At 44.1% G+C, this 26,599-nt stretch overlaps 1 protein-coding gene across 1 annotated transcript in view; it reads left to right on the top strand.

Annotated features, from left to right (window-relative positions):
* The first annotated feature begins 2,189 nt into the window (after positions 1 to 2,189).
* The window catches only part of LOC116991885 (latent-transforming growth factor beta-binding protein 2-like), a 110,859-nt gene continuing 86,449 nt past the window's right edge, over positions 2,190 to 26,599 (top strand). Inside the window, exon 1 of the mRNA XM_033050862.1 lies at positions 2,190 to 2,358. Within this exon, the coding sequence (XP_032906753.1) occupies positions 2,328 to 2,358 (31 nt within the window). The 5' untranslated portion in view covers positions 2,190 to 2,327. The remainder of the gene's footprint in view (positions 2,359 to 26,599) is intronic.

The following is a 26,599-nucleotide window of genomic DNA, read 5'->3' as shown; positions in this document are numbered from 1 at the left end:
TCCTTCTGTAGTTGTACAGAGCCCTAGTGAGACCGCACCTGGAGTATTGTCTGCAGTTTTGGTCCCCTCATTTGAGGAAGGACTTTCTTGCTATTGAGGGAGTGCAGCGTAGGTTTACAAGGTTGATTCCCGGGATGGCGGGACTGTCATATGCTGAGAGAATGGAGTGGCTTGGCTTGTACACTCTGGAGTTTAGAACAAATATGATTGTTAAGGGCTAGAGGCAGGAAACATATTCCCGATGTTGGGGGAGTCCAGAACCAGCGGCCACAGTTTAAGAATAAGGAGTAAGCCATTTAGAACGGAGACGAGGAAACACTTTTTCTCACAGAGAGTTATGAGTCTGGAATTCTCTGCCTCAGAGGGCCGTGGTGGCAGGCTCTCTGGATGCTTTCAAGAGAGAGCTAGATAGGGCTCTTAAAAATAGCGGAGTCAGGGGATATGGGGAGAAGGCAGGAATGGGGTACTGATTTTGGATGATCAGACATGATCACATTAAATGGCGGTGCTGACTCGAAGGGCCGAATGGCCTACTCCTGCACCTATTGTCTATCTATCTATCTATCTATCTATCTATCTATCTATCTATCTATCTATCTATCTATCTATCTATCTATCTATCTATCTATCTATCTATCACTAAAACTCTGATCTTGTAAACTTCCTGTTTGCGCGGTCTTTCTATTTGCACAAATACGGTACGCATTAGCGCCACGATTTTTCACCAGCTCACTCACCGTTCTCCGGTGCTGATTCAAAGATTCGTTTAATGTCAAAGTTAGCGAGGTTTAAAAATCTTAAAATCCGCGCTGCGCAGATCGATTAGTCTCTTCTCCTGTCACTCCCCGAGACGGTCCGCCCCTTTCTGCGCCATCACGTCTTTACTGGAGCTCCAACCGGACACAGTTTTTGGAGGGACCGGAAGTGGCCCAGCCCAGCCAAGCCTGGAGTCGGAGATGTCGCCAAACGGAAAGTGGGGACTCTGATCCCGGCAGAGGAGAACGACCAGCGATCTGCGCCCGCTGTGAGTACCTGTCGCCCTGCCAGCTCCAGCCCCTACCCCTCTGGTCCCCTAACTGGCTCCTGCCCCCTCTCCCTCGTGGCTCTTCCCCCGTCTTTTCTCCGAGCTCTCTCCACCTCCCTCCCCGCCCACACACCCACCTCCCCCCACAACTTCCCGCCCACACCCACCCTCCCCCACAACGCCCCGCCCACACCCACCCTCCCCCACAACGCCCCGCGCACACCCACCGTCCCCCACAACACCCCGCCCACACCCACCCTCCCCCACAACGCCCCGCCCACACCCACCCTCCCCCACAACGCCCCGCCCACACCCACCACAACACCCCGCCCACACCCACATCCCCCCACAACACCCCGCCCACACCCACCCTCCCCCACAACACCCCGCCCACACCCACCCTCCCCCACAACTCCCCGCCCACACCCACCCTCCCCCACAACGCCCTCCCACACCCACCCTCCCTCACAACGTCCCGCCTACACAATGCCCCGCCCACACCCACCCCACCCACCCAAATAAGCCATTCGGCCCACTGAGTCTGCACGAACCAACGATCAACCATACATTAGTTCTGTGTTTTTCCAGTTTCGCATTCGACACACTAGGGGGTTTTGCAGAAGCCAATTAACCTTCAAAGCCACACATCTTTGGAATGTGGGTGGAAACTAACACACGGAGAAAACCTACGCGGTTAAGGGTGAACTGCGGACCGCCAGCGCCCTTAATCAGTGTCGAACCCGGGTCTCTTGCGCTGTCAGGCAGCAACGCTACCGCTGCGCCACTGTGCTTATTCTTTTATCAGCTCTTCTCTCAACCCCGGACACTTCAGGGAAAGCGATCCAAGTAACACCGTCTAATTAGGACAGAATTCTGGCGAAATTACAGATTTGAATTTATAATAGGGTGAAAGCCTTCTGGAGGAACTGAAATCGAGCGACATCTGTGGGTGGGGGGTGGGACACACAAACTCTACGTTTTGGGTCCAGACCCTGCATCAGGACGGTCTCTGATGCTCAAACTGAACCGTTTTTGCCCCACAGACGCTGCTCTCTGCGCTGCGTTCCTCCAGCAGATTGTTTGCCGCTCCAGATTACAGCATCTGCAGCCTCATGTGTCTCCTCCAGGGTTAACGTCCGGTGCATTGATAGGTCTGGGAACTGACCAGATCTGAATTTCATGTCCTCCTCAGTGGGGCGTGCCTCTGTACAGCTGCTGAAGTTCTGCCGGACGATGTGAGTCGTACAAAAGCCTGAACGAGGTCATTACCGAGCAGTCACTGTTCGATCTTTCTGAGAGCAGGATGCGAGCCGTGTACAGCTGCCTTCTATTGGGTATGTGAAGTGATATTTATCTCCGTGTAACACGCCGTCTCACCATGTTTATACAGTTAAACGCATCTTTTTCTGTAAGAATTACTCGTGGTCTTCTCAGCTTTACGATTTTCTTCCTTCATATACATAGAAAAGGATCCCTTCTCTTACCTCTTAAATAATGTTCAGACCGGATAATTAGACTTGTGGCTAACACAAAATGCTGGATCGAGTAGCATCTGTGGAGGGAATGAACGGGTGGGGACCTTCCTTTACATTTTTAATTGACGCTCCCAGCGTGTCGTCTCTTTCCCTGTCACCACCACCTTATCTATATCTCTACATCTATTTTTGATTTAATCTTTATTCATCGTGGTGACTTTTCCTCTCTCTCTGCCCCATCTCAGGGTAACTCCGTTTCTGCACATTCCATTTTCCGCACTCTCTCCCGAGCGAGTGAATGTTTTCACGAGCTTCCGGAGCAGACCTGTACACTGAAAATAGTCGTGGTTTAACTAGCATTGTGGTGGGAGTCTCCAGGAAGCCCACAGCTTGCTGGCAGTTGTAGCGGTCAACGCACCGTGAAACTGTTCTCCCTGCAATGTTGCAATACAGAAAGTGATCGCCTTGAACTATGGAAGCTCATTCGTGAATACAAGACAATTGTAGACTCAATAGTACGTGGGGAAAAGCTAGTACATGATGCGGTCCTCAGGCAGTGTGTGGGTGGAACTTCTTAAAAATATTAGTTTGAAAAGGTGCGCGCTGTTCGAAGACCATTAGTGAAGGCGTGAGTGATCCCCACATGTTGCGCTGCTGTGTCGCCGCAATGTCGCCTCTGCTTTCGCCGAAGATAGACACAAAAAGCTGGAGTTTGCGGGCCAGACAGCATCTCTGGAGAGAAGGAATGGGGGATGTTTCCAGACCCTTCTTCAGACTGTCAGGGGCTTGCTTTCGCAGACTCTGCATGATCATTATGGCTGTAGGAAACAACGAGAGGCATAGATAGGGTAGACAATCAGAACTTTTTTCCCAGGGTGGAAATGCCAAAGACGAGAGGGCATCGTTTTAAGCTCTGATCTTTCGGTTGCTAAACACTTTAATTATCCTTCCCATTCCCACACAGACCTTTCTGTCCAAGGTCTCCTCCATTGTCAGGGTGATGCTAAACGCAAATCCCATGTTTCGCTTGAGCAGCTTACAGCCCAGCGGTATGAATATTGATTTATCTAACTTCAAGTAACCCTGACATTGCCTTTCTTTCTATCCTTCCCCCACCCAAGTCATAACAGCTTTCCGTTTTTTACCCAACAAACACCTAACAATGGCCTGTATTATTGTTAGTTTTTTGCATCTATTTCATTCATCAAAGGTATTTTCATTATTCTTTACCTCTCCATCATAGTCTATATCTCTCATTTCCCTTATCCCTAACCAAACTGAAGAAGTGTCTCGACCCGAAACGTCACTCAATCCTTCTCACCGGAGATGCTGCCTGTCCTGCTGAGTTGCTCCAGCTTTTTGTGTAGATAGCTTTAATGTGAGCGGGCAATAGTTTATAGAGAAGTTTAAAGAAGATGCGCGGGGCAAGTTGTTTAACAGTGTGTTGGGTGTCTGGACGTTGCTGCCAGGACTGGTGCTGGAGGCAGATACAATTGTGGTGTATAAGAGGGTTTAGATAGGCTCATGGTTATGCAGGGATACAGGAATATGCATCGTGCAGACATGCTCTATGTTCTATGACCATGGGAAGCGGCTTCAGCAGGTTTGATCCCAATTGATGAAAATGTCTATAGATTTAATAATTTACAGATTATTACATTTGAATTATTATGTTGAGTTTTGAAAACACTGCAATAGCAAAAATAAGTTGAGTTTCCTCCAGGTATTCCATTCCTCCCACATGCCTAAGACTTGTTAATTAGCCTCTGTAAATTGCCGCGAGTATGTAGGGTGTATGAGAAAATGGGATAATATAGAACTAATGTGAAAGGGTGATTGATTGATGATCAGCATGACTCAATAGGCCACAGGGCCTGTTTCCATACTGTATCTGTAAACTCAACTAAACTTACAAAAGAATGTTATAGTAATGGTGAGAGTGCAGAAAAGGTTAACCAAGATGTTGTGCAAGAAAGGTCCCGACCCAAAATGTTGTCTCTCTATTTCCCTCCACGGAGAATGCCTGAGTCAGTCTTTTTCCACAAGGCTGTTGAATATACAACTTAAGGTTTTGATTTAAGATGAGAGGGGAGAAATTACAATGTTTAAATCGGTTTGGACAAGTGCTTGGAAAGGAAAGATGTAAGGGAATACCGGGTTCATCCAGGTAATTGGGATCAGCATAGATCGGCATCATGATCAGTGTGATCGTGGGGGACAGGGGTGGCAAGAGGGTCCTGTTCTCTGCTGGTTCCCAATACTTTGCTCTGCGGTTTGACTATACTTTTTTTTTCTATTATTACAAGAGAATCGATCTTTCAAATTCATGAATTTCCCAGTTCTTACGAAATCAGCACCCGTTTCCACCCTGTATCTCTAAATACACATTCGTACCATGTCTGTTATCATGCTTACCAGATTCTCTCTGCCTAAGTGATGATGTGCTGATAATCGCCCAACTCCAACTAATCTCGGCTCTGTGGTTTACACTCGGTGCGGAGACCATGCCCAGCCAGTGTGCCTTCCTTAAATTCAATCGAAAATAATTCTCTGCGAGAGGCCTGTGTGATTTTACAAGGGTCCATTTGTGAAAAGTGCCAATGTAAAGATGTTAACGGTGTCTGAATCCAGAAGGCCAGAGTTCCATGAAGAACCAGCCATGATGTCTACTTAACGCACTTGGAACTGACCGGCCCTTCTGTGGGTCTTGCTCATTGACTTTAGTATCCCTACAGGTCATCACGTACATGGTTACTAAAACTGTCAAATACAGAAGTCAAAGTACTGGAGCAACTCAATGAGTCAGGCAGCATCTGTGGAGGGATTGGACAGATGACATTTTAGGTCATGACCTTTCAAACTGATGGAGTAGTGGGGAGAAAGTTGGAAAAGATGGATAGGCGTGGGGCCTGGCATTTGATGTGGATATATGTGGGGGTGGGGTGATTGGCAGATGAATGCAGTAAATGAAAGAGATGAAAAGGAGACGAAAAGCCTGTCAGATAAGAAGGGAACAGGAGTGAATTGTGTGGGGGGAGGAGACGGCGGTGGAAAGATGGAATGAAATGGCAATGGGATAGTCAGGGATGGGAGACGAGTCTTCAAAGGAGGGGTAAGGAGCAGAGTCAAGTCAAGAGTGTTTTTATTGTCAAATGTTCCGGACGGGACAATGAAATTCTTACTTGCTGCAGCACAACAGAATATGTGAATATGTAAACATTGTATATAACGGGAAAAATAGAAAAAGTTCCATAAATAACAAACACAGTGCAAATAACAAATAATAATAGTATTTTGCAGTGGTAGGGTGAGAGATAATGGGAGAAATGGGTATGCAACAGTGCCAGGAGGGACCACAGGACAGAGAGAGACGGTAAGGAGATATTACTTGAAATTGGAGAATTCAATGAAGATGCCGATGGGTTGTAAGCTACCCATGTGGGATATGCTCCTTGTCGAGTGGACTCGTATGCCAAGTTCACAGGACAAAAGCTGAGAACTGTTGACGGATAATGCGGTGGAGGGGGGGGGGGGGGGGGGGGGGGGGGGAGTGGGGGGGGGATTGGTCTGCCAACAGTCCTGAAATACAAGATACATGAAACATGAAATTAAAGTGACAAGTGGAAAGTCCAGGATAGATGATGTGCAAATATTGGGGTGGAGGGAATGGGGGGTGGGTGGGTGGGGGGGGGGTTTGAGTCAGTCTACCCCATGACAGAAGGGCGAGGAGTTGTACAATTTGATAACCACAGGGAAGAAGGATCTCCTGTGGCGTTCTGTGCTGCATCTTGGTGGATCCAGTCTGTTGCTGAAGGCACTACTCAGGTTGACCAGTGCCATGGAGGGGGTGAGCTGTATTGTCCAAGATGCTCCTCAGTTTGAAGAGCGTCCTCCCCTCCAAGACGACCTCCAATGAATCTAACTCCACTCCCAGGATGGAGCTAGCCTTCCTGATGAGCTTGATAATTCTGTTTGCATCCAAAGCCTTTGCCCTGCTACACCAGCACACGGCAGCGTAGAAGATGGCACTGACCACCACAGATTGGTAGAACACTTGCAACATCTTACTGCAGATGTTGAAGGAGTGGGGCCTCATCAGTAAGTACAGATGGCTCTGATCCTTTTTATACAGTGCCTCAGCGTTCCTGGACCAGTCCAGTTTACTATCCAGGAACACTCCAAGGTACTTGTACTCCTAGATAAAATGCACATCCACACCCATGATGGAGACAGGGGACAGGGGTGTTCCTCTCCTCCTAAAGTCCACCAGTAACTCCTTAGTCTTGTCGGTGTTGAGCTGCAGATGATGCCGCCCACACCACTCAACAAAGTCGTTGACTACACCTCTATATTCAGCTTCCCTTCCCTCACTGATATAGCCCACAATTTCAGAGACATCTGAAAACTTCAGCAGGTGGCAGGAGTCTGCATTGTATCCGAAGTCCGAGGTGTAGATGGTGAACAGGAAGGGACAGAGGACCTATCCAGGTGAGCATAGGAATGATGGACCAGGTGGATGATGGCGACCTCCACCCCCACCTTTGTTTGTTAAGTGAACTGCAGGGGGTTAAGGTAGGGTTTAACCAGGGGTCGCAGGTGACTGAGGACCAGCCTCTCCAGGGACTTCATGATGGGTGAGGTCAGCACCACTGGTCTGTGGTCATTGGAGGAGTTGGGACACGTCCTCTTTTATACAGGGTCCGGGCAGTACGTCTTCCACATCACAGGAACCCTCTCCAGGCTCAGGCTGACGATATGCTGGAGATGTGAGGCCAGCTTCATTTTCTAGATGAAACACCTGTTGGTGGCTGTGGTGTAATAAATGGTCAGTTGAGTGCGGTGGCTGCTGGCATTGGCCAGGCTGAGCCCAGTGGACAGGACCCAGGGATGATTGTGAGGAATCGGGGGCAGTGGGGTAAAGAGTAAAATGTTGCTGCAACGGGATTCCCTCCATAACCGACGGAGACTGATGTCGGGTTTCAGTCTGATGTCAGTCTGAAGAAGGGTTTCGGCCCGAAATGTTGCCTATTTCCTTCGCTCCATAGATGCTGCTGCACCCGCTGAGTTTCTCCAGCTTTTTTGTGTACCTTCGATTTTCCAGCATCTGCAGTTCCTTCTTGAACACAGAGACTGATGTCAGTATGATTTTGGATGCAGACACTGATTTAATCTCCATGACATTCAAATATCACAGTGCAAGTCTTTTTCCTTTGAGAATAGGGAAGATTCAAACAAGAGGACATGACTTCAGAATTAAGGGACATAAGTTTAGGGGTGACATGAGGGGGATCTTCCTTACTTGGAGAGTGGTAGCGGTGTGGAATGAGCTTCCAGTGGAAGTGGTGGAGGCAGGCTCGTTGGTATCATTTAAAAATAAATTGGATAGGCATATGGATGAGAAGGGAATGGAGGGTTATGGTATGAGTGCAGGCATGTGGGACTAAGGGGGAAAAAAAGTTGTTCGGCACGGACTTGTAGGGCCGAGATGAGCTGTTTCCGTGCTGTAATTGTTATATGGTTATATGGTTATAAGTCACTCCATCTCCACCACGGCCCTTCAGAGTTCCAGAGGCTGGCCTAGCTCGATCAGCTGACTGCCCCAGCGACTCAATGCCAAATCCAAATGTATAAAAACATTTAATTTAGTCCCAAGACTCCAGTTTGAAAATCACCATTGCAGGAAGCTGCTTGCTGCCAATCACTGGCCGGTCCAAATATTATCCATGAGGGCAACCTTGCGTATACAGTGACCTAAACCGATGGAGTTTGATGCTTGACCCCCGCTTCAGTTGAGACCATTTCTCCAGCAAACTGAGATCCAGGAACCCATTTGTGGAAAAGACGGCTTTCAAGCATTCTCTGCCGGTCACCTCTTCCTCTTCCTCACCCCTCCTCGCATTAGTGACCCCCCTCACTTCCCCTCTCTCCCATTGAACACCCACCCCCTCTCCATACCCTCCTCTGAACACCAACTTCCTCACCTTCCCCCTCTTCCTCCTCCAACACCAATTCCCTCCTCCCCATACCCCTCTCTACACCAGCCTTCTCTGTCCTCTCCTGCTCCTCCCCCTCTCTCAAAAAACCCATTCTCTCCTCCCCCTTACCTACCTCCTCTCAACACCAACCTTCTCCGCTTTCCCACTCAACCCCATCCTTTCCCTCCCTCCCTTCCCGGTGCCCCAGAGGTCACAGCTCCAGTTCCCCTATTTACACCCTTCCCCCGCCTCCACTACTGCTTCAGCTTGTGTGAATCTGCTTTCCTTCAGCTACTTTCCACAGCTTGTTTGTTCTCACTTCTGTTAACCCTTTCCCACCCACCTTGACCTTTCTTGCTTTTTCCTCACTACTACACACGGTCCGAAGAAGGGACCCAGCCTGAAATGTTGTCTGTCCATTCCCATCAAAGGTGCTTCCTGACCCACTGAGTTCCTCCAGCATGTTATGTTTTGTATAAACTTAAGAGTGTTTAATTGTCAAATGGAACGGATGTGAACCGGAACAATGAAATTCTTACTTGCTGCATCTTTACAGACACATTAGATGTGGCATCAACAATGTACATTAACTTATCAATACATTGAGTTATTCTCAATATTTATAACCACGGTGGCACAGTGGCGCAGCGGTAGAGTTGCTGCCACACAGCACCGGTGACGCGGGTTCGATCCTGACTATGGGTGCTGTCTGTACAGACTTTGTACATTCTCCCCGTGACCTCGTGGGTTTTCTCTGAGATCTTTGGTTTCCTCCCACATTCCAAACACGTACAAGGTTGTAGGTTATTTGGCTTGGTACAAGTGTAAATTGTCCCTAGTGTGTGTAGGATAGTTTTAATATGCGGGGTTCGCTGGTCAGTGCGGACTCGGTGGGCCGACGGGCCTGTTTCCACGATGTATTTCAAAACTAAACTAAACTAAACCACAGTGAAGAATCGGGCATAGAAGGGGAGGTAGTAGAAATCCACTAGCAAGTGCAGCAAAAACATAGAACATAGAGGTTATCAGAAATTACAACAGGATCTCAATCAGTTGAACAAGTGGGCTGAGGTTAATGGAGTTTAATGCAGATAAGTCTGAGGCAAGTTAAACCAGGGCAGGGCCTTCACAGTGAATGGCAGAGCCCTGGGAGTGTTGCAGAACAGAATGATATGGAGTGCAGGGACCTATATCCTTATCAGTGGCATCACACAAGATACAAGATACATTTATTTGTCACATGTTGGCACAGTGAAATGTGATTACCATACAGCCATACAGTAGAAATAAAGAACACAACACACGATAGAATTCAACATAAAAACATCCCCACGCAGCATAATCAAAGTTTCCCACTGTGAGGGAAGGCACCAAAGTCAGTCACACATAATGTGTGACCACACGTGGGTTAAGAAGGCTTTCAGTATATTGACGTTCATCGGTCAGGATATTGAATATAGAAGTTGGGATGTTGTACATGATGTTGGTGAGATTGCATTTGGAGTATTGTGTTCCGTTTTGTTCACTTTGTTATATGATGGATGTTTATAAGATGAAAAGAGTGCCGTGAAAATTTACAACAATGTTGCCAGGACCTGAGCCTGAGCTCTAGGAAGAGGGTGGGCAGGCTAGGATTTCTTACTTGGAGTGCAGGAGGCTGAGGGGTGCTGCTACACAGGTGCATACAATCTTGTGGGGAATAGATTGGGTGAAGGCACAGGTTTTTTACCCAGAGTATCTCTCCTTGCAGCTAAGACCTTCTAATGCAGGCAGAATTCTGGTAGAAAGTGTTTGAGACTCTCTAGTGGTGAGCAGCATATCTATTCAGGCTCTGTGGCCACGAGCCCTTCTCCACTTCCGAGTACTTGCACAGGTTAGAGGGCACCGTTGTTACTTGTGCTTTGGCTGTCATGGTGACAGGCTTCAATTACTGTTTAGTTTAGTTTAGTTCAGAGTTGCAACGCGGAAACAGAGCCTTCGTCCAACTGAGTCCGAGCCACTACACAATCACCTGTACACTAGTTCCATCCTAGTCACGAGGAGCAATTTAAAGAGCCCAATTAACATACAAACCTGGACATCTTTGGAATGTAGGAGAAACCCGGAGCACCCGGTGAAATCCTATGTGGTCACAGGGAGAACATACAAACTCTGTACAGACAGCACCCATAGGCAGAATTGAACCTGGTTCTCTGGCACTGTAAGGCAGCAACTCTAACTGCGTCACTGTGTCATGTGTGAGGTACATCAGAACCAGCAACTGCCTTCACATTGCCACCTCATTCTGTCCTGGCCAGTACATCACCTCATTTGCAATAGGATTTATTTTACTTATGTTGAACTTACAAGTTCTGCCAACTGGTTGTCTGAAACTCTGTGTAACCTTGGTTTGTAGCTGATATTTTGAATGAAAATGGCAATTATGGCAATGTGCCAAACATGACTTTTTATGATTCATAGAAGGAAGGATTTGCTTGGATCTTAACATACGATTGGCAAGAGGAGCAAAGTTTAAAGAAGACATGTGTGGCAAGTTTTTGGTGTAAAACAAAAGTGAGAGTAGTGGGTATCTGGAACATACTACCAGGGGTGGGAGTGGAGGCAGGTACAAGACTCACATGTTAGAGGCTTTTAGATAGGCACATGCATATGGAGGGATATGGATCACATGCAGATAGATGAGATTAGTTTCCAAACCCCAACTCCTTCTCTGCTACATTACTGATCGTATCAGAGCAGCCATGCAAAACGTGTTGATTTCATTAACTTGACCACTACCTTCCACCCTGGCCTCAAATGCATTTTATCCATCTCTGACACCCCTCTCCGCTTTCTTAATCGGTGTCTGCTTCACAAGGGGTTGACTATTGACTGGCCTCTAACACAAACCCGCTGACACCCATGGTTATATGGACCACACTTCCTTCCACCCTGCCATCCCCTACTCTCAATTTCTCCATGCCCACCGCATCTGCTCCAAAGAGGATTACAGATCCTCTCCATTTGCCACCTCTCCATTTGCCACGTATGCAACCCCTAGATCTCTTACCAATTCGGAAACCACAAACCTGTCAGACACTGACCAAGTCCAATAATGTAGGATCGATATTCCTCAACTTGACATTCGATGGTATAACTATTACTGTCTTCTCTGCACCTTTTCCATGCAATTGGCATATTTCCAAATAACAGGGTGACCAAAATTAAACATAGTACTACAATATGTCTAGGGCCTCTTCCATTACAAGAGTGAGGCCACATGCATACTGGAGGAACAGCACTGCATATTTGTCACTGCTACGTTACTCCATCACTTTGTGTCTTTTTTTGAGATTAGTGGTCCACGGGATAGAGCTGCCAGAGGAAGTTACAGAAACAATAACTCCTTCTAATAGATATTTGGACAGCTATTTCGCTATGGTGGGTTTAAGGTTAAAGTGGGGCATCTGGTAAAGCTGCTCCCTCACAGCACCAGAAAGTTTGTGTGCGTTTCCTGCAGGTGCTTTGGTGTCCACCCACATCCCAAAGATGTGTGGATTTGTAGGTTAATTGCTTTAAATTGTCCCTAATATGTAGCGAGTGGATGAAAAACTGGTAAAACATAGAACATGTGTGAGCGGGTGATTGATGAAAGTCATGGGTTGGGTTGGCCAAAGGGCCTGTTTCCATGCTGTATCACTAAACTAAATGTGTTTGGCCCAAGTGCGGGCAAATGAGAATAACCTAGTCTGCAAACTTGGTCGGATGCACATGATGGGCCAAAGGGCTTGTTTCCATGCACAATAGGTAATCACGTCATATTTTTTTTTTTTTTTTTTTTTTTAAATTTCAAAATATACTTTATTCAATTGGTAAATATATACAATTTCTGAACCATTCAAACAAAATTCATCCGACATTTTCGGAGACTATACAAACTTTTTCCAGTACAATTTTTTTACATTTGTCAAATTTCACCAAACAGTCCCCCACCAGTGCCACTGTGGCCCCTGTTCAAGTAATAAATATATACAATGTGTACACAGTGCGAAAATTTCCATCTGACATTTCAAGTTCCACAAAAAATGTCCCCCACCCGTGCCACTCATGTGGCCCTCTGGTGTGGGATACCTTCCCTTAATTTAATTTGAGGGGCGTCTCCACCATACTGTGCCCCCCATGTCCAGCAGCGGAAGGACCCTAGACTGTGGCCCTCCCCCACCGAGCCTTGGCGTTGGCTGCACCAAGCTTCAGCGAGTCATATGCCACAGAAACACTCCCTTCGGCCCAACTTGCCCATGCCGATCAAGATGCCCCAGCTACACTAGTCCCACCTTCCTGCATTTGGTCCGTATCCCACTAAACTCTTCCTATCCATGTGACTGTCTAAATATATTTTCAATGGTGTTATATAATAATAATAACAATAATGTTTTGTTTATAGGGACAGTGCATATTAATGAACATTTGCATGTAAATATGCGAGATTGTAGCCAATCAGTAGCTAATTTCCGTCTCTAGTCCCAGGCAAAGGTAGGTGAAGTGTCTTGCCCAAGGACACAACGACAGTACACACTCCAAGCAGGATTCGAACCGGCCACCTTCAGGTTGCCAGCCGAATACTTAGCCCATTGTGCCATCTGTCGTCCTATATTAACTGTTTCAACAACCTCTTTTGGCTGGTCATTCCATACACACCATTCTTAGTGTGCAAAAGTGTGCCCCGCAGGTTGCTATGAAATCTTTCTCCTCCCATTTTAAACCTATGTCTATGAAGCTATGTAACAATGAGGAACTCTAATTCTTCATTCCCCTACTCTTGGTAAAAGTGTACATTCACCCTATCTATTCCCTTCATGACTTTACACACCTCTACAAGATCATCCCACAGGTCAAGGAATAAAGTTCTAGCCTGCCCAACCTCTCCCTATTGCTCAGGTCCTTGAATCATGGCAACGCCTTAATCTCCTTAAAACATTTAAAAAATATATATAAACGGTCTAATTACCCAAAAGAACCAACATGATCTTCTCAATGTCGGGTGATAAGGCTTTTGTTCTGCACTACACAGAAATTATTTTTGAAATCTCCTGCATTAAACCCTGACGACCTATAACCTGGTCCTGCTCTCATTCAATTCTGGTCTCCATCTGATCCCTTTGCTTGATAGTGTTACAGGGATATTTTCAGAAATTAAAGGCCAACCACTACCATGACAAGCACAATTTCTCAGAGAACTTAACCAACTGTTTCCTCAAACTCCACGCAAATTACCGATCTCATCTCTGGTGCCACAAATTCCTAACTAACCCTCAATCACAGGTAAGCTTCCCCATCTTCATTCTATCAACTGTGCTTTTGAAGACATTTTTTTAATCTCCCCTCAACGAGCTTTGCAATACAACTTCTATATCTACAAAACAATTCCCCATCCTTTGCACCCAGTCTCTCCACACTCACCTAGACCTTGAATTCCTCTGTAAAAACAATAGAAGTCAAACATAGGTGACCATCTGTATAATGAGAAACCTGCTCGTACAGCTCTGATCTAAGTCTGCCTTAAAGAGCCTTACTGAGACATTCAGTTACTGCTGCGATTGTGAATCAGAGCAGAAGGCACCTCATTATTTTTAATCATCACCCAGAGGGTGGTGACTCCAAATGAGCTGCAAGAGGAGGTAGTTGTGGCAGATACAATAACAGGAACACTTGGACAGGGATATGGATAGGAAAGATTTAAAGGGATATTGGCCAAACATGGGTGAATGGGATTAGCTTGAATGAAGTATCTTGGTGGACATGGATGAATTGAGCTGATGTGCTCGTTTCTCTGCTCTATGCCTCTATGACTGGTTGCACCAAACAACTGAATTGGTGCCGGGCTATTGGAGTGGCAGCTTTATGTCAGCCATGTCAGTGTGAACCAAGTCCAGGCAGATGAAGGAAAGCACACAACATTCACTTCCAAAGCAAACCTGGATTAGTGACAGGGAGGAAGTATCATTGTTCTTCATCTCAGTCTATTCATTCCCAATGTAATGTTGAGCAGTCAAGAACCTAAATTATATTTTTGATAGTTTAAACGTTCCTCAAATCCAATCAGCATGAGGAGCTTTGAGAATGGGTGAGGAAGTCGGATTTTGGAAGTTCACTCTGGAATTCAACCCCCGGATTCTTGTTTGGACTAAGACTGTGATGAGATCTGGAGTAAGTGATAGTTGATTGAAAGATACAGCATGGAAACAGGCCCTTTGGCCCACCGAGTCCACACTGATCATCTGTTCACACTGGTTCTATGTTATTGCACTTTCACATTCACTCTCTACACATTAAGGGTCAATTTACTGAGGCCAATTAACCCACAAACCTGCACGTCATTGGGATAATGAAGGAAACCTACACAGTAATATGAAGAACATGCAAACTACACACAGGCGGCACCTGACGTCATTGTGACACAGCAACTCTACCAACCGCACCATTTTGCTGCGCTCGGGTAAAGACTTCACAAAACCCAAACTGGAAGCTCGGATTTCTTCCTGCATCCCAAAGATGTGTGGATTTGTAATTTAATGGCCCTCTGTACATTACCCTAAGTGATTGGTGAATGATAGAATCTGGGTGGAGTTGGTCAGAATATGGGGAGAATTAAAATAAAAGGGATTAATATGTCTATGTCTGATATTGGATTAGTGTTTGATGGTTAGTGGACTCCTGTTATTTTGTCCTGCACAGAACCACATGTATCTGCAATGCTCCCAGTGAGGTGTCATTGCTAAGGTACTGGTCACATGGCAGCAAGTTTGTCCAAGGGACGTGGTGGGAGCTCTCAATGCACGAGGAAGCTTCACCATCTGAGTCTCCAGCTGATGGAGTATACTGCCACCTGGTGGGAAGAGTTTAGATTATTATCTCATGTACATGATAAAGGAAATAAAGTTTAGTGCATGATAAAGTCTGATTAATGATAATCAGAGGGTCTTCAATGAGACAAATAGTATCTCAGGACCGCTCACCAGTTCTAACCATTTTAGTTTCATGATAACAGCTGGGAAGAAAAAGTACCAGACACAAAAAACTGCAGATACTGCAATCTTCAACAAAATACTGTTTTGGAGGAACTCAACAGGTCATTGCAGCATCTGTGGGGGGGGATGGACAGGCGATGGTTTGGAGCAGGGTGCTTTTTCTATTTGTAGAGTTACTCAGCACAGAAACAGGCCCTCCAGCTCAACTAGTGCATATCGACCAAGGTACCCCATCTAAGCTAGTCCTATTCGCCCACGTTTGGCCCATATTCCTCTAAACATTTCCTATCCTTGTACCTATCCTCTTTCTACCCTGCTACTTAAATGCACATGCAATAAAAGCCAACAGACATTAGCCTTCTTAACTGCTTACCTACCATACCCAAATGCTATCTCAGTGACATGCAAGAAGCTTAGTTTTAGTTTAGTTTATTGTCAGGTGTACCAAGGTACAGTGAAACGCTTTTTGTTGCATGCTAACCAGTCAGCAAAAAGACTACCTATGATTACAATCGAGCCGTCCACTGTGTACAGATACAGGATAAAGGGAATAAGATTTAGTACATGACAGTCCAGTAAAGGCCGATTAATGATAATCTGAGCATCTCCAATGAGGTAGATGTCAGCTAAGTTGGTATCCAGTTGGTGATAGGATGGTTCAGTTGCCTGACAACAGCAGGGAATAAACTGACCCTGAATCTGGAGGTATGTGTTTTCACACTTATGTACCTTTTACCTGAAGGGAGAGGGGAGAAGAGGCAGTGTCTAGGGTGAGACTTGGCCTTGATTATGCTGGTGGCCTTGCAGAGGAAGCGTGGAAGTGTAGATGGAGACAATGGAAGGGAGGTTGGTTTGTGTGATGGTTTGGACTATGTCCACAATTCCGTTATTTCTTGCAGTCTTAGATGGAGCTGTTCACAAACCGTGCTGTGATGCATCCCGATAAAATGCTTTTTATAGCGCATCTGTAAAAGTTGGTGAGAGTTGTTGGGGACATACTGAACTTCCTAAGCCTCCTAAGGAAGCAGAGGGGTTGGAGTGCTTTTCTTGGCCATTGCTTTGCTGTGACTACTCCAAGACAGGTTGCTGATTTACTCTCAGGAACTTGAAGCGTTATGAAGTGAAATTGAGGACTGTTTATTTGAGATCCCACACCACCAGGGCTACAGAACAGGTCAGGTATCTAGCCCAATGTCTGTTGTTCAACTACTAACAGATTATAAGGTGGATATTCAATGGTTCAATTGTTATTTTATTGTTCACATGCAAATACCGCAGCCGACCTTGAGGACATGATAGGCCAGACCTCCGTTCCCACTCCTCTCCTACCAGCCTTGCTCCTCGCCCCTCACGTCCGTCGTCATCACTGGCTCCATCCTCTCTGTCTCTGGTCCATGGGGGATGAGCAGGGGACAGCTCGGCAGGCTCCCCCTTCCAGGCCACAGTTCACCAGGCCACCAAGCTTCCTCCTGCAGGCCGGGTCTTGTGCTCAGCTGGGGAAAGGCTGAGGCCATCTGGGAGTTTGTGCTGCGTGTCACTGTGGATGTCACTGGCATGGCAACATCAGTTTTCCTTCACTACCTGCCCTAGAACCTAGGAAGCATTTATGTTCAATTTCAAGTTTAATATCAAGTTCATAGTTATTGTCACATGTGCCAATTATGGTACAGTGATATTTGAGTTACCATATAGCCATAATAAGTGAAAAAACAAAAATACACACAGCACATAAAATAAAGTTTAACATCAACATCCACCACAGTAGAATCAATATTCCTCACTGTGATGGAAGGCAATAAAGTTCAGTCATCTTCCTCCTTTGTTCACCCGTGATCGGGGCTGAACCCTCCGCACTTGCTGCTGCCGACGTCCACTGCTCAAGCCATCTCGTCAGGATGATGGAAACTCTGGCATCAGGATCGAATGGAGCATGGAGCTCCCGAGTCGGCCTCTTCATACCGGAGACCGCTGCTTCATGGTGTTAAAGTCCACAGGGTCCACAGGTCGGAGATCCTTCACTGGCGATCCTCGGCAAAGGATCCCAGTCCCCACAATGGTAAGTCACGGCTTGAAGCCCCGAGACGGACTCCAGGAAAGGCCGTACCACTCCACGTTGTTAGGCCGCAGGGGGGACGGAGATGTGACACGGAGATAAATTGCATCTCTGTCGAGGTAAGTGACTGGAAAAAGTCCACCCCACCACATAAGACATCCCAAGAAACATTAAAACAAACATTCAAGACATACTTAAAATAATGAAACAGAGAAGTGGATGAACAGAGTGTTGGCGAGTCAGCCACAATGGTGGCGCCACCCGATGGATAAGTGTTGTGTACATTACTGTGGGTATGAGTTCACAAACCCAGCCCAGGTAACAAGAACAGATTCCTTCCTGAAGAAGGTTAATGACCAGTCTCGACCCGAAACGTCACCTATTCCTTTTCTCCAGAGATGCTATCAGACCTGCTGAGTTACTCCTGCCTTTTGTGTCGAACTTCGGATTAAACCAGCATCTGCAGTTCCTTTCTACACATAAAAATTGGCATCATTGTTTAAAATGAACTTTGTTATAGATCTTTTGGGACATGTTTGAGGTGATTTATTGAGTTCTCCCCCCTGCACAATATTCCACCTCGGCTTTACCCACTTGCATTGAAGAGCCCTTCCTACTGCCATCGACAACAATCCGATTATCTTTGCTCCAGAGAGAGTATATTTAGGATGCAGGTGTCATGGGCAATGCTGGGATTGATGACGATGGCTAATTATGGGTTGTAGAATCAGCCTCTCTGGCCACTGATCTCTGAAATGAAGGTTCTTCTGCAGTAGAATTTCCAGGACGTCATTGAATGACTGTGGTTATGCTGCCCATTGGAGATAGGATGTGACTTGGAGAGGAGTAAAGATGGTGGCATCCCCACTGAATCATGCATCTAGGGAGCTCAGGAGGCACAGGGGATAGAAGTTTGATCCATTCCTTGGCACTGACTGCGTGGAGTTTGCACATTCTCCCTATGACTGTATAGACTTCTCCCGGTGTTTCAGTTTCCTCCCACATCGTAAAGATGTGTAGATTGGTAGATTAATTGGCTACTATGCAATTGTCTTCAGTGTGTGGGTGAAGGGTAGAATATGAGGGGAGTTAGCTTTAAGTCTAGATTTATTATTGTCACGTGTACTGAAGAACAGTGAAAAACTTTGTTTTGCATGCTGTCTTACAAATAAGAATATATTGTACATCAACACTATAACGCCAAACTCAAGCACAATAGGTAGAGTGAAGAGAAAGATACAGAATGCAGAAAAAAGTTCTCAGCAATGTAGCGTCACAGATTAAGAGACAAAGTCCAATATCCACAATGGGGTACAGGTGAATTTGAATTGAATTCTGTCTTTACTTTGTGTACTAGTCATGTCTCTACTATTTATTTCATTCCCCTTACATGTTTTTCCTCTACCTGCTAAATTTTTGTAAGGTGTCCTTGAGACTCTTGAAAGGCGCCCATAAATGTATTATTATTATTATTAATTATGGAAGGAGCATTCAGTAGCCTGATAATAGAGAGGAAGAGGCTGTTCCTGAGTCTGGTGGTGCACATTTTCAAGTTTCTGTGTCTTTCACCTGTCAGGAGTGGGATAAGGAGGCATGACCAAGGTGGTCTTGAAGTCTGGACCCGTAATAAGACCCAAGGACTCAAATCATTAACCATCAACAGTTGGTTTATTTTACTTGCGCATGGGGAGATGCGTCTCAGTCAAAGGCGGTGATCACATCTCCAACAATAGTTGAAAACAACAGGAAATTTATACACCAAGATGATTATTGATGATGTTGGGTAGATCAATGTGGAATATACAACAAAGACGACTTTTAATGGTCTGGACGTAATGCACACAGATGACAATTTCTGTAGATCAATGTGTTAATTGCATTGCTGAGGTTGCATCAATCACCCAGGTTGCACAATATTGTGCCAGGTATCCCATTAGGCTTTGCAATACTAAAGGTTTTACTTATACAGCGGGCCAAGTCTTTGATTATGAATGTTGCTTTTTTGAGACAGCATGAAGTGTAGATGGAGTCCGTGATGGGAAGTGTAGTCCGTGTGAAGGATTGAGCTACTTCCATAATTCTGTATAATATCTTGTAGATAGACACAAAAAGCTGGAGTTACTCAGCGGGACAGGCAGCATCTCTAGAGAGAAGGAACGGGTGACGTTTTGGGTTAGGGCCCTTCTTCAGACTGGTTAGGGATAAGGGAAACGAGAGATATAAACGATGATGTAGAGAGATAAAAAACAATGAATAAAAGATGTGCAAAAAATTAACGATGATAAAGGTAACAAGCTATTGTTAGCTGTTTGTAGGGTGAAAACGAGAACCTAGTGCGATGGGTGGGGAAGGGAGAGAGAGAGAGAGAGAGAGAGAGAGAGAGAGAGAGAGAGAGAGAGAGAGAGAGAGAGAGAGAGAGAGAGAGAGAGAGAGGGAATGTTGGGGCTACCTGAAGTGAGAGAAATCAATATTCATACCACTAAGCTGCCAAGCGAAATATGAGATGCTGTTCCTCCAATTTGGTTTAGCCTCACTCTGACAATGGAGGAGACCTAGGACAGAAAGGTCAGTGTAGGAATGGGAAGGAGAATGAAAGTGTCCAGGAGATCAGGTAGGTTCAGGCGGGCTGAGCGAAGGTGTTCCGTAAAACGATCGCCCATTCTACATTTGTTCTTGATGATGTAAAAGAGTCCACATCTTGAACAACGAATACAGTAGATGAGGTTAGAGAAGGTGCAAGTGACCTTGTGAACTTGGACAGAGATGTTAACAAAGCAAGCTGTGATGCAACCCAACATTATGCTTTCTGTGATCCATCTATAGAAGAATGTCTACATTGGAGACATGCTAAATTTCCTTAGTCTCCTGAAGAAATAGATGCCTTGGTGTACCCTCTTGGCTGTCATTTCAATGTGGTTGGTCCATGGCAGACCGTTGATAACATTTATGCCAAGGAAGCTCTCAACCATTTCTATTCTTGCATCATTGTTGCTGATTGGGTCATGTACTCCACAATGTTATAGAGTTATAGTGATGCAGCATGGAAACAGGCTCTTCGGCCCAACTTGCCCACACAGGCCAACATGTCCCAGCTACACTAGTCCCACCTGCCAGCGTTTGGGCCATATCTCCCCAAACCTGTCCTCCCATGTACCGGTCTAACTGTTTCTTAAACATTGGGATAATCCCTGCCTCAACTACCTCTGGCAGCTTATCCATATACCCACCACCATTTGGGTGAACAAGTTACCCCTCAGATTCCTATGTTTAAGAAAGAACTGCAGATGCAAGAAAAATCAAAGGTAGACAAAAATGCTGGAGAAACTCAGCAGGTGAGGCAGCATCTATGGAGAGAAGGAATAGGCAATGTTTCAGAATGAAGAAAGGTCTAGACCTGAAACATCTCCAGAGATGCTGCGTCGCCCGCTGAGTTTCTCCAGCACTTTTGTCTACCTCAAATTCCTATTAAATCTTTTCCCCTTCATCTTAAACCTATGTCCTCTGGTCCTCGATTTGCCTACTCTGGGCAAGAGACTGTGCATCTAGCCCATCTATTACTCTCATGATTTTAAACTCCTTTCTAAGATCTCCCCTCGTCTTCCTGTGCTCCAAGGCATAGAGTCCCAGCCTACTCAACATCCTATAGCTCAGACCCTCTAGTCGTGGCAGCATCCTTGTAAATCTTCTCTCTACTGTTTCCAGCTTGTTTCCTGAAGTCAAGAAATAGCACCTTTGTCTTACTGCTATTGTCCTGACACAATGTTACTTTGTTCTGTACTCTTGGCTCATTGTTGTTAGTGATCCGGCCCACTGCAGTGGTGTCATCTCCAAACTGATGGAACGCCCAGGAGCAAAGAAGACTGCAAAAAGTGGTGAACACTGCCCAGTCCATCACACGTACTAACCTCCCCACCATCTAAGGGATTTACAAGAGTCACTGCCACAAAAAGGCAGCCAGCATCATCAGGGACCGACGCCTCCTTGGCCACACTCATATCACCCCTGCTCATCATCAGGAAGAAGATTTAGGAGCCTGAAATCTGCAGTGTTCAGGAACAGCTTCTTTCCTGCAGCCATCAGCCTATTAAACACTACACCCTCTAAATAAGCTCTGAACTACATAGACTTGGGGACATTGGTTTTATCTTTTTGCACTATTATTGTTTGTTCCTTTGTGTGTAGGTACTAATATATATATATATATATATTTATATATATTGAAATTTCCAATTCATTGATCATATTGTTAACAGAGTGCTATGTTTACATATTCTGTTGTGCCGCTGCAAGTAGGAATCTCTTTTTTTAATCCTTGTTCGAGGCGTACCGTGGCCCTATCCCCGAACTCTACCTCCACTACATCGACGACTGCATTGGTGCTACCTCGTGTACCCATACAGAACTCACTGACGATCCATTTCACCACTAACTTCCATCCGGCACACAAATACACCTGGATTATTTCCGACATCTCCCTACCATTTCTAGATCTCATTATCTCCATCGCAGCTATCAGACTACTGACCGACATCTCCTATAAACCCACTGACTCCCATGGCTATCTGGACTACACTTCTTCCCACTCTGCTTCCTGTAAGGACTCTCCTACTTCCAATTCCTCCGTCTACGCCTCCACTGCACCCAGGATGAAGTGTTCCAAACCAGGGCATCGGAGATGTCCTCATTCTTTAGAGGACGGGGGCTCCGCTCTTCGACTATAGATGAGGCTCTCACCAGGGTCTCTTCTATACCCCGTAATTCTGCTCTCACTCCACATCCCCCCCAATCGTAACACAAGCAGAGTCCCCCTTGTCCTCACCTTCCACCCTACCAGGCGTCACATACAACAGATAATCCTCTGACATTTTCGCCACCTCCAACAAGATCCCATCACTGGCCACATCTTCCCATCTCCTCCCCTTTAGGCTTTCCGCAGAGACCGCTCCCTCCATAACTTCCTGGTCAATTTGTCCTTTCCCACCCAAACCACCCACCCCTGGTACTTTCCCTTGCAACCGCAGGAAATGCTACAATTGTCGCTTTACCTCCCCACTTGACTCCATCCAAGGACCCAAACAGTCTTTCCATGTGCAGCAGAGGTTCACCTGCACCTCCTCCAACCTCATCTATTGCATCCGCTGCTCTAGGTGTCAGTTGCTCTACATCAGTGAGACCAAGTGCAGGCTTGGCGATCGCTTCGCCCAACACCTTCGCTCAGTTCGCAATAACCAACCTGATCTCCCAGTGGCTCAGCACTTCAACTCCCCCTCCCATTCCGAATCCGAACTTTCTGTCCTGGGCCTCCTCCATGGCCACAGTGAGTCCCACCATAAAGCACCTCATATTTTGCTTGGGTAGTTTACACCCCAGCGGTATGGACATTGACTTCTCCAATGTCAGGTAGTCCCTCTTTCCTCTCCCACAGCCCACTGTCTCCGCCTCTTTGTTTCTTCTTCCTGCCCCCACCACACCCACACATGTCTGAAGAAGGGTCTCGACCCAAAACTTCACCTATTCCTTTGCTCCATAGATGCTGCCTCACCCGCTGAGTTTCTTCAGCATTTTTATCTATCTTTGATTTTTCCAGCATCTGCAGTTCCTACTTAATCATTTTTTTGATTGGGACATGTGACAATAAAATACTCTTGACTCTTGAGTTTGACCACACAGTCACGAGTGTTTTGGGAGTATAGCAGGGACTGAGCAGGGATCCAGTGGGATACCCGTGTTGAGAGTTATTGTGGAGGATGTGTTTTTACCTCTCCCTACTGATCGTGGTCTGGGTCAGAAAGACGAGGATCAAATGGCAGAGGAGTGTATATAAAATGTAGGATTGATAGAGGTGGGCGGTTGATTGTTGCAAGGACTCAAGGGCCCGTTTCTCTGCTGTATGACTAACTCTAACTGGTGTATGACGAACTTTAACAGCTCTTAGCAGTCTTCTTCATCACATATTTGAGGAGCTACTGAACTCTTCTGTTAATGTTGTCAATTGGCAAAGCATTAATCATAATCATAACCATAATTGGCAAAGCATTAACCATAATCATTAGTGCCAATTTTATACCACTATTAAATAAACTGAATGATATGATTAAATTTTGGAAAACGCTTCCGTTCTCATTGATAGGTAGAATTAACGCTATAAAAATGACTTTCTTACCACAATTAATATATTTGTTTCAAGCGATCCCAATATATATTCCAAAATATTTTTTCAAAAAACTAGATTCCACTATCACTAATTTTATATGGGATTACAGAACACATAGAATTCAACGAAAGCATTTGTGCAAATCTAAAGAAGTTGGGGGTTTATCATTACCTAACTTTATGTATTACTACTGGGCAGTGCATATTAAGAACATAATGTACTGGCTGGAAAGTTCCACTCAGCAGTTGGAGTGGATAGGAATGGAGAAAGAAGAGTGCTATCCACACGATATAGGAACGATCCTGCTCTCACCGATAAAATTGAATAGTATAATATATAAGAAGAACCCAAATTATTCACAATATAGTAAGAATTTGGAAACAAATAAAAGTATCCTTGAAATTAAATAATTTATCAGTACTAACCCCACTATTGAACAACCCCGCATTCAAACCTCTCATCGACAACACATATCAACAATGGGATAGACTGGCGATTAGGAAAGTAGGGGATATGTATGAATTGGGCAAACTGTTATAATTTCAACAATTAAAATTAAAATTAAAATTGAAGGATAATCAATATTTTAAATATATACAGGTATGTGACTTTATGAAGAAATATACACATAGATTTCAAACTATATTTTTAGACCCTTTAGAAGAAGCAATGAATATTAAGGCTGATTCACAAAAATTAATATCATACTTTTATAATAATATATTATATAGAGAATCACCCTCAACAGAAGCACTAAGGGAAGATTGGGAACATGAGCTAATGATAAAGATCTCGAAGGAAAGATGGGAAAAGTATTTGATGAATACACATAACTGTTCTATTAATGCAAGACATAATTTAATTCAATTCAAATTATTACATAGACTATATTATTCAAAAACGAGGTTGAATAAATTTTATCCAAACGTCTCTCCCAGATGCGATAAATGTTTGTTTCAAAACGCTAATATAACACATTCATTTGTAGGATGTACAAAGTTGAATAAATTTTGGAGTGATATATTTGATATATTTACAAAGCTCTTCAAGTCAAGAATAGAACCCAAAATGGAATAGATTATATTTGGAATAATAGGAGAAGATACCAATTTAAATAAAGACCAAAATGTTTTTTTTAATTATGGGTTAATAATTGGAAAGAAATTGATACTTAAATTTTGGAAAAATACAACCATACCAACTGTTAAAATGTGGATTAGGAATATGATGGACATAGCACGCCTTGAAGAAATGAGACTCCGACTAATAGATAAATATGACCAATTCTTTTTTTTTTTTAATATTTTATTTTATTAGAAGTAAGTACAGTCATATGGCACCAAAGTGCCTAATATATATTTTCATAATACATTTTATGTACAACTTCTTTTTTTTTTTTTTTTGTTACACTGAAAAAAGATTAGAATAAGAAAAAGAAGTTAGATAGTAAAGGATAGAAAGATGTGAAATATATAGTGTGTGAAAAAAGAAAACGAGTAAATGAAGAAAGTTGAGAGAGAGAATAGAGAGAAGAAAAGAAAAAAAGAGGAGATCATTATTTATAGTCTTGACCAACCCTCGTCCAGTCCTGAAACAGTTATTTTTTACAATTGTGTTGCACCATATGATTCCAAAAAAACGACGAATGGAGACCAACTCGTTATGAATTGGTCTGATTTATCCATTAGGAGGAATCGCATTTCCTCAAGATGAGCGGTGTCCAACATACTTGCAATCCACATTTTAAGCGTTGGTATTGATGTACCCTTCCAAAATTTAAGAATTAATTTTTTTGCTATTATTAAACCATAGTTAAGGAATAGATTTTGAGATGTGTTCAATTTATTCCCATCTTCCATTACGCCAAATATAATCATTTCAGTATTAGGTTCCATTCTTGTCTTGAATAATTTTGTAAATATTTCAAAAATATCATTCCAAAATCTATAAAGTTTTATGCAGGAGACTAAGGAGTGTGTTATAGTTGCCTTTTGGGCTAGACATTTATCACAAGTGGCGGATATATTTGGATAAAATTTGTTCAATCTTGTGTTTGAGTAATATAATCTATGTACAATTTTAAATTGAATTAAATTATGTCTTACATTAATTGAACATTTGTGAATATATATCAGGTATTTTTCCCATTTAACCTTCGTAATTTTTATCATTAGTTCCCGTTCCCACTCTTCTCTAAGTACCTCTGTCGATGGTAGGTCTATATTTAGAATACTATTATATAAATATGATATTAATTTTTGTGAGTCAGCTTCAATATTCATTGCCTCTTCCAATAAGTCAGGAGTTACTTTTTGATATCCTTGTATATATTTTTTCACGAAATCGCAAATCTGAAGATATTTAAAATATTGGTTGTTTTTCAATTTAAATTTTAATTGTAATTGTTGGAATGATAGTAAGTTTCCCATTTCATACATATCCCCGATCCTTCTAATTCCGAGACTTTCCCATTGGTTATATGTCTTATCAATAAGAGATGGTTTAAATAAAGGGTTATTCGCTATTGGCATTAACAGTGATAGATTTCTTAATTTTAAAGATAATTTTATTTGTTTCCAAATTCTTATTGTACCATATATAATTGGGTTCTTCTTATATATTGTGTTATTCAGTTTTTTTGGGGAGAAGAGGATCGTTCCTATATTACTAGGATGGCAATCCTCCTTCTCCATTTTTATCCATTCTGTCTGTTGGGTAGAACTATCCAACCAATAAATCATATTCTTAATATGCACTGCCCAGTAATAATACATAAAATTCGGAAGTGAAAGTCCCCCGACCTCTTTTGGTTTACATAAGTGTTTTTTTGTGATTCTATGTGATCTATAGTCCCAAATATAATTAGTAATATTAGAGTCTAATTTTTTTTAAAAGTATTTTGGTATATATA

The sequence above is a fragment of the Amblyraja radiata genome, chromosome 35 (genome assembly GCF_010909765.2).
Source record: "Amblyraja radiata isolate CabotCenter1 chromosome 35, sAmbRad1.1.pri, whole genome shotgun sequence".
Lineage (NCBI taxonomy): Eukaryota > Metazoa > Chordata > Chondrichthyes > Rajiformes > Rajidae > Amblyraja > Amblyraja radiata.
This window is presented reverse-complemented; position numbering and strand designations above follow the sequence as displayed.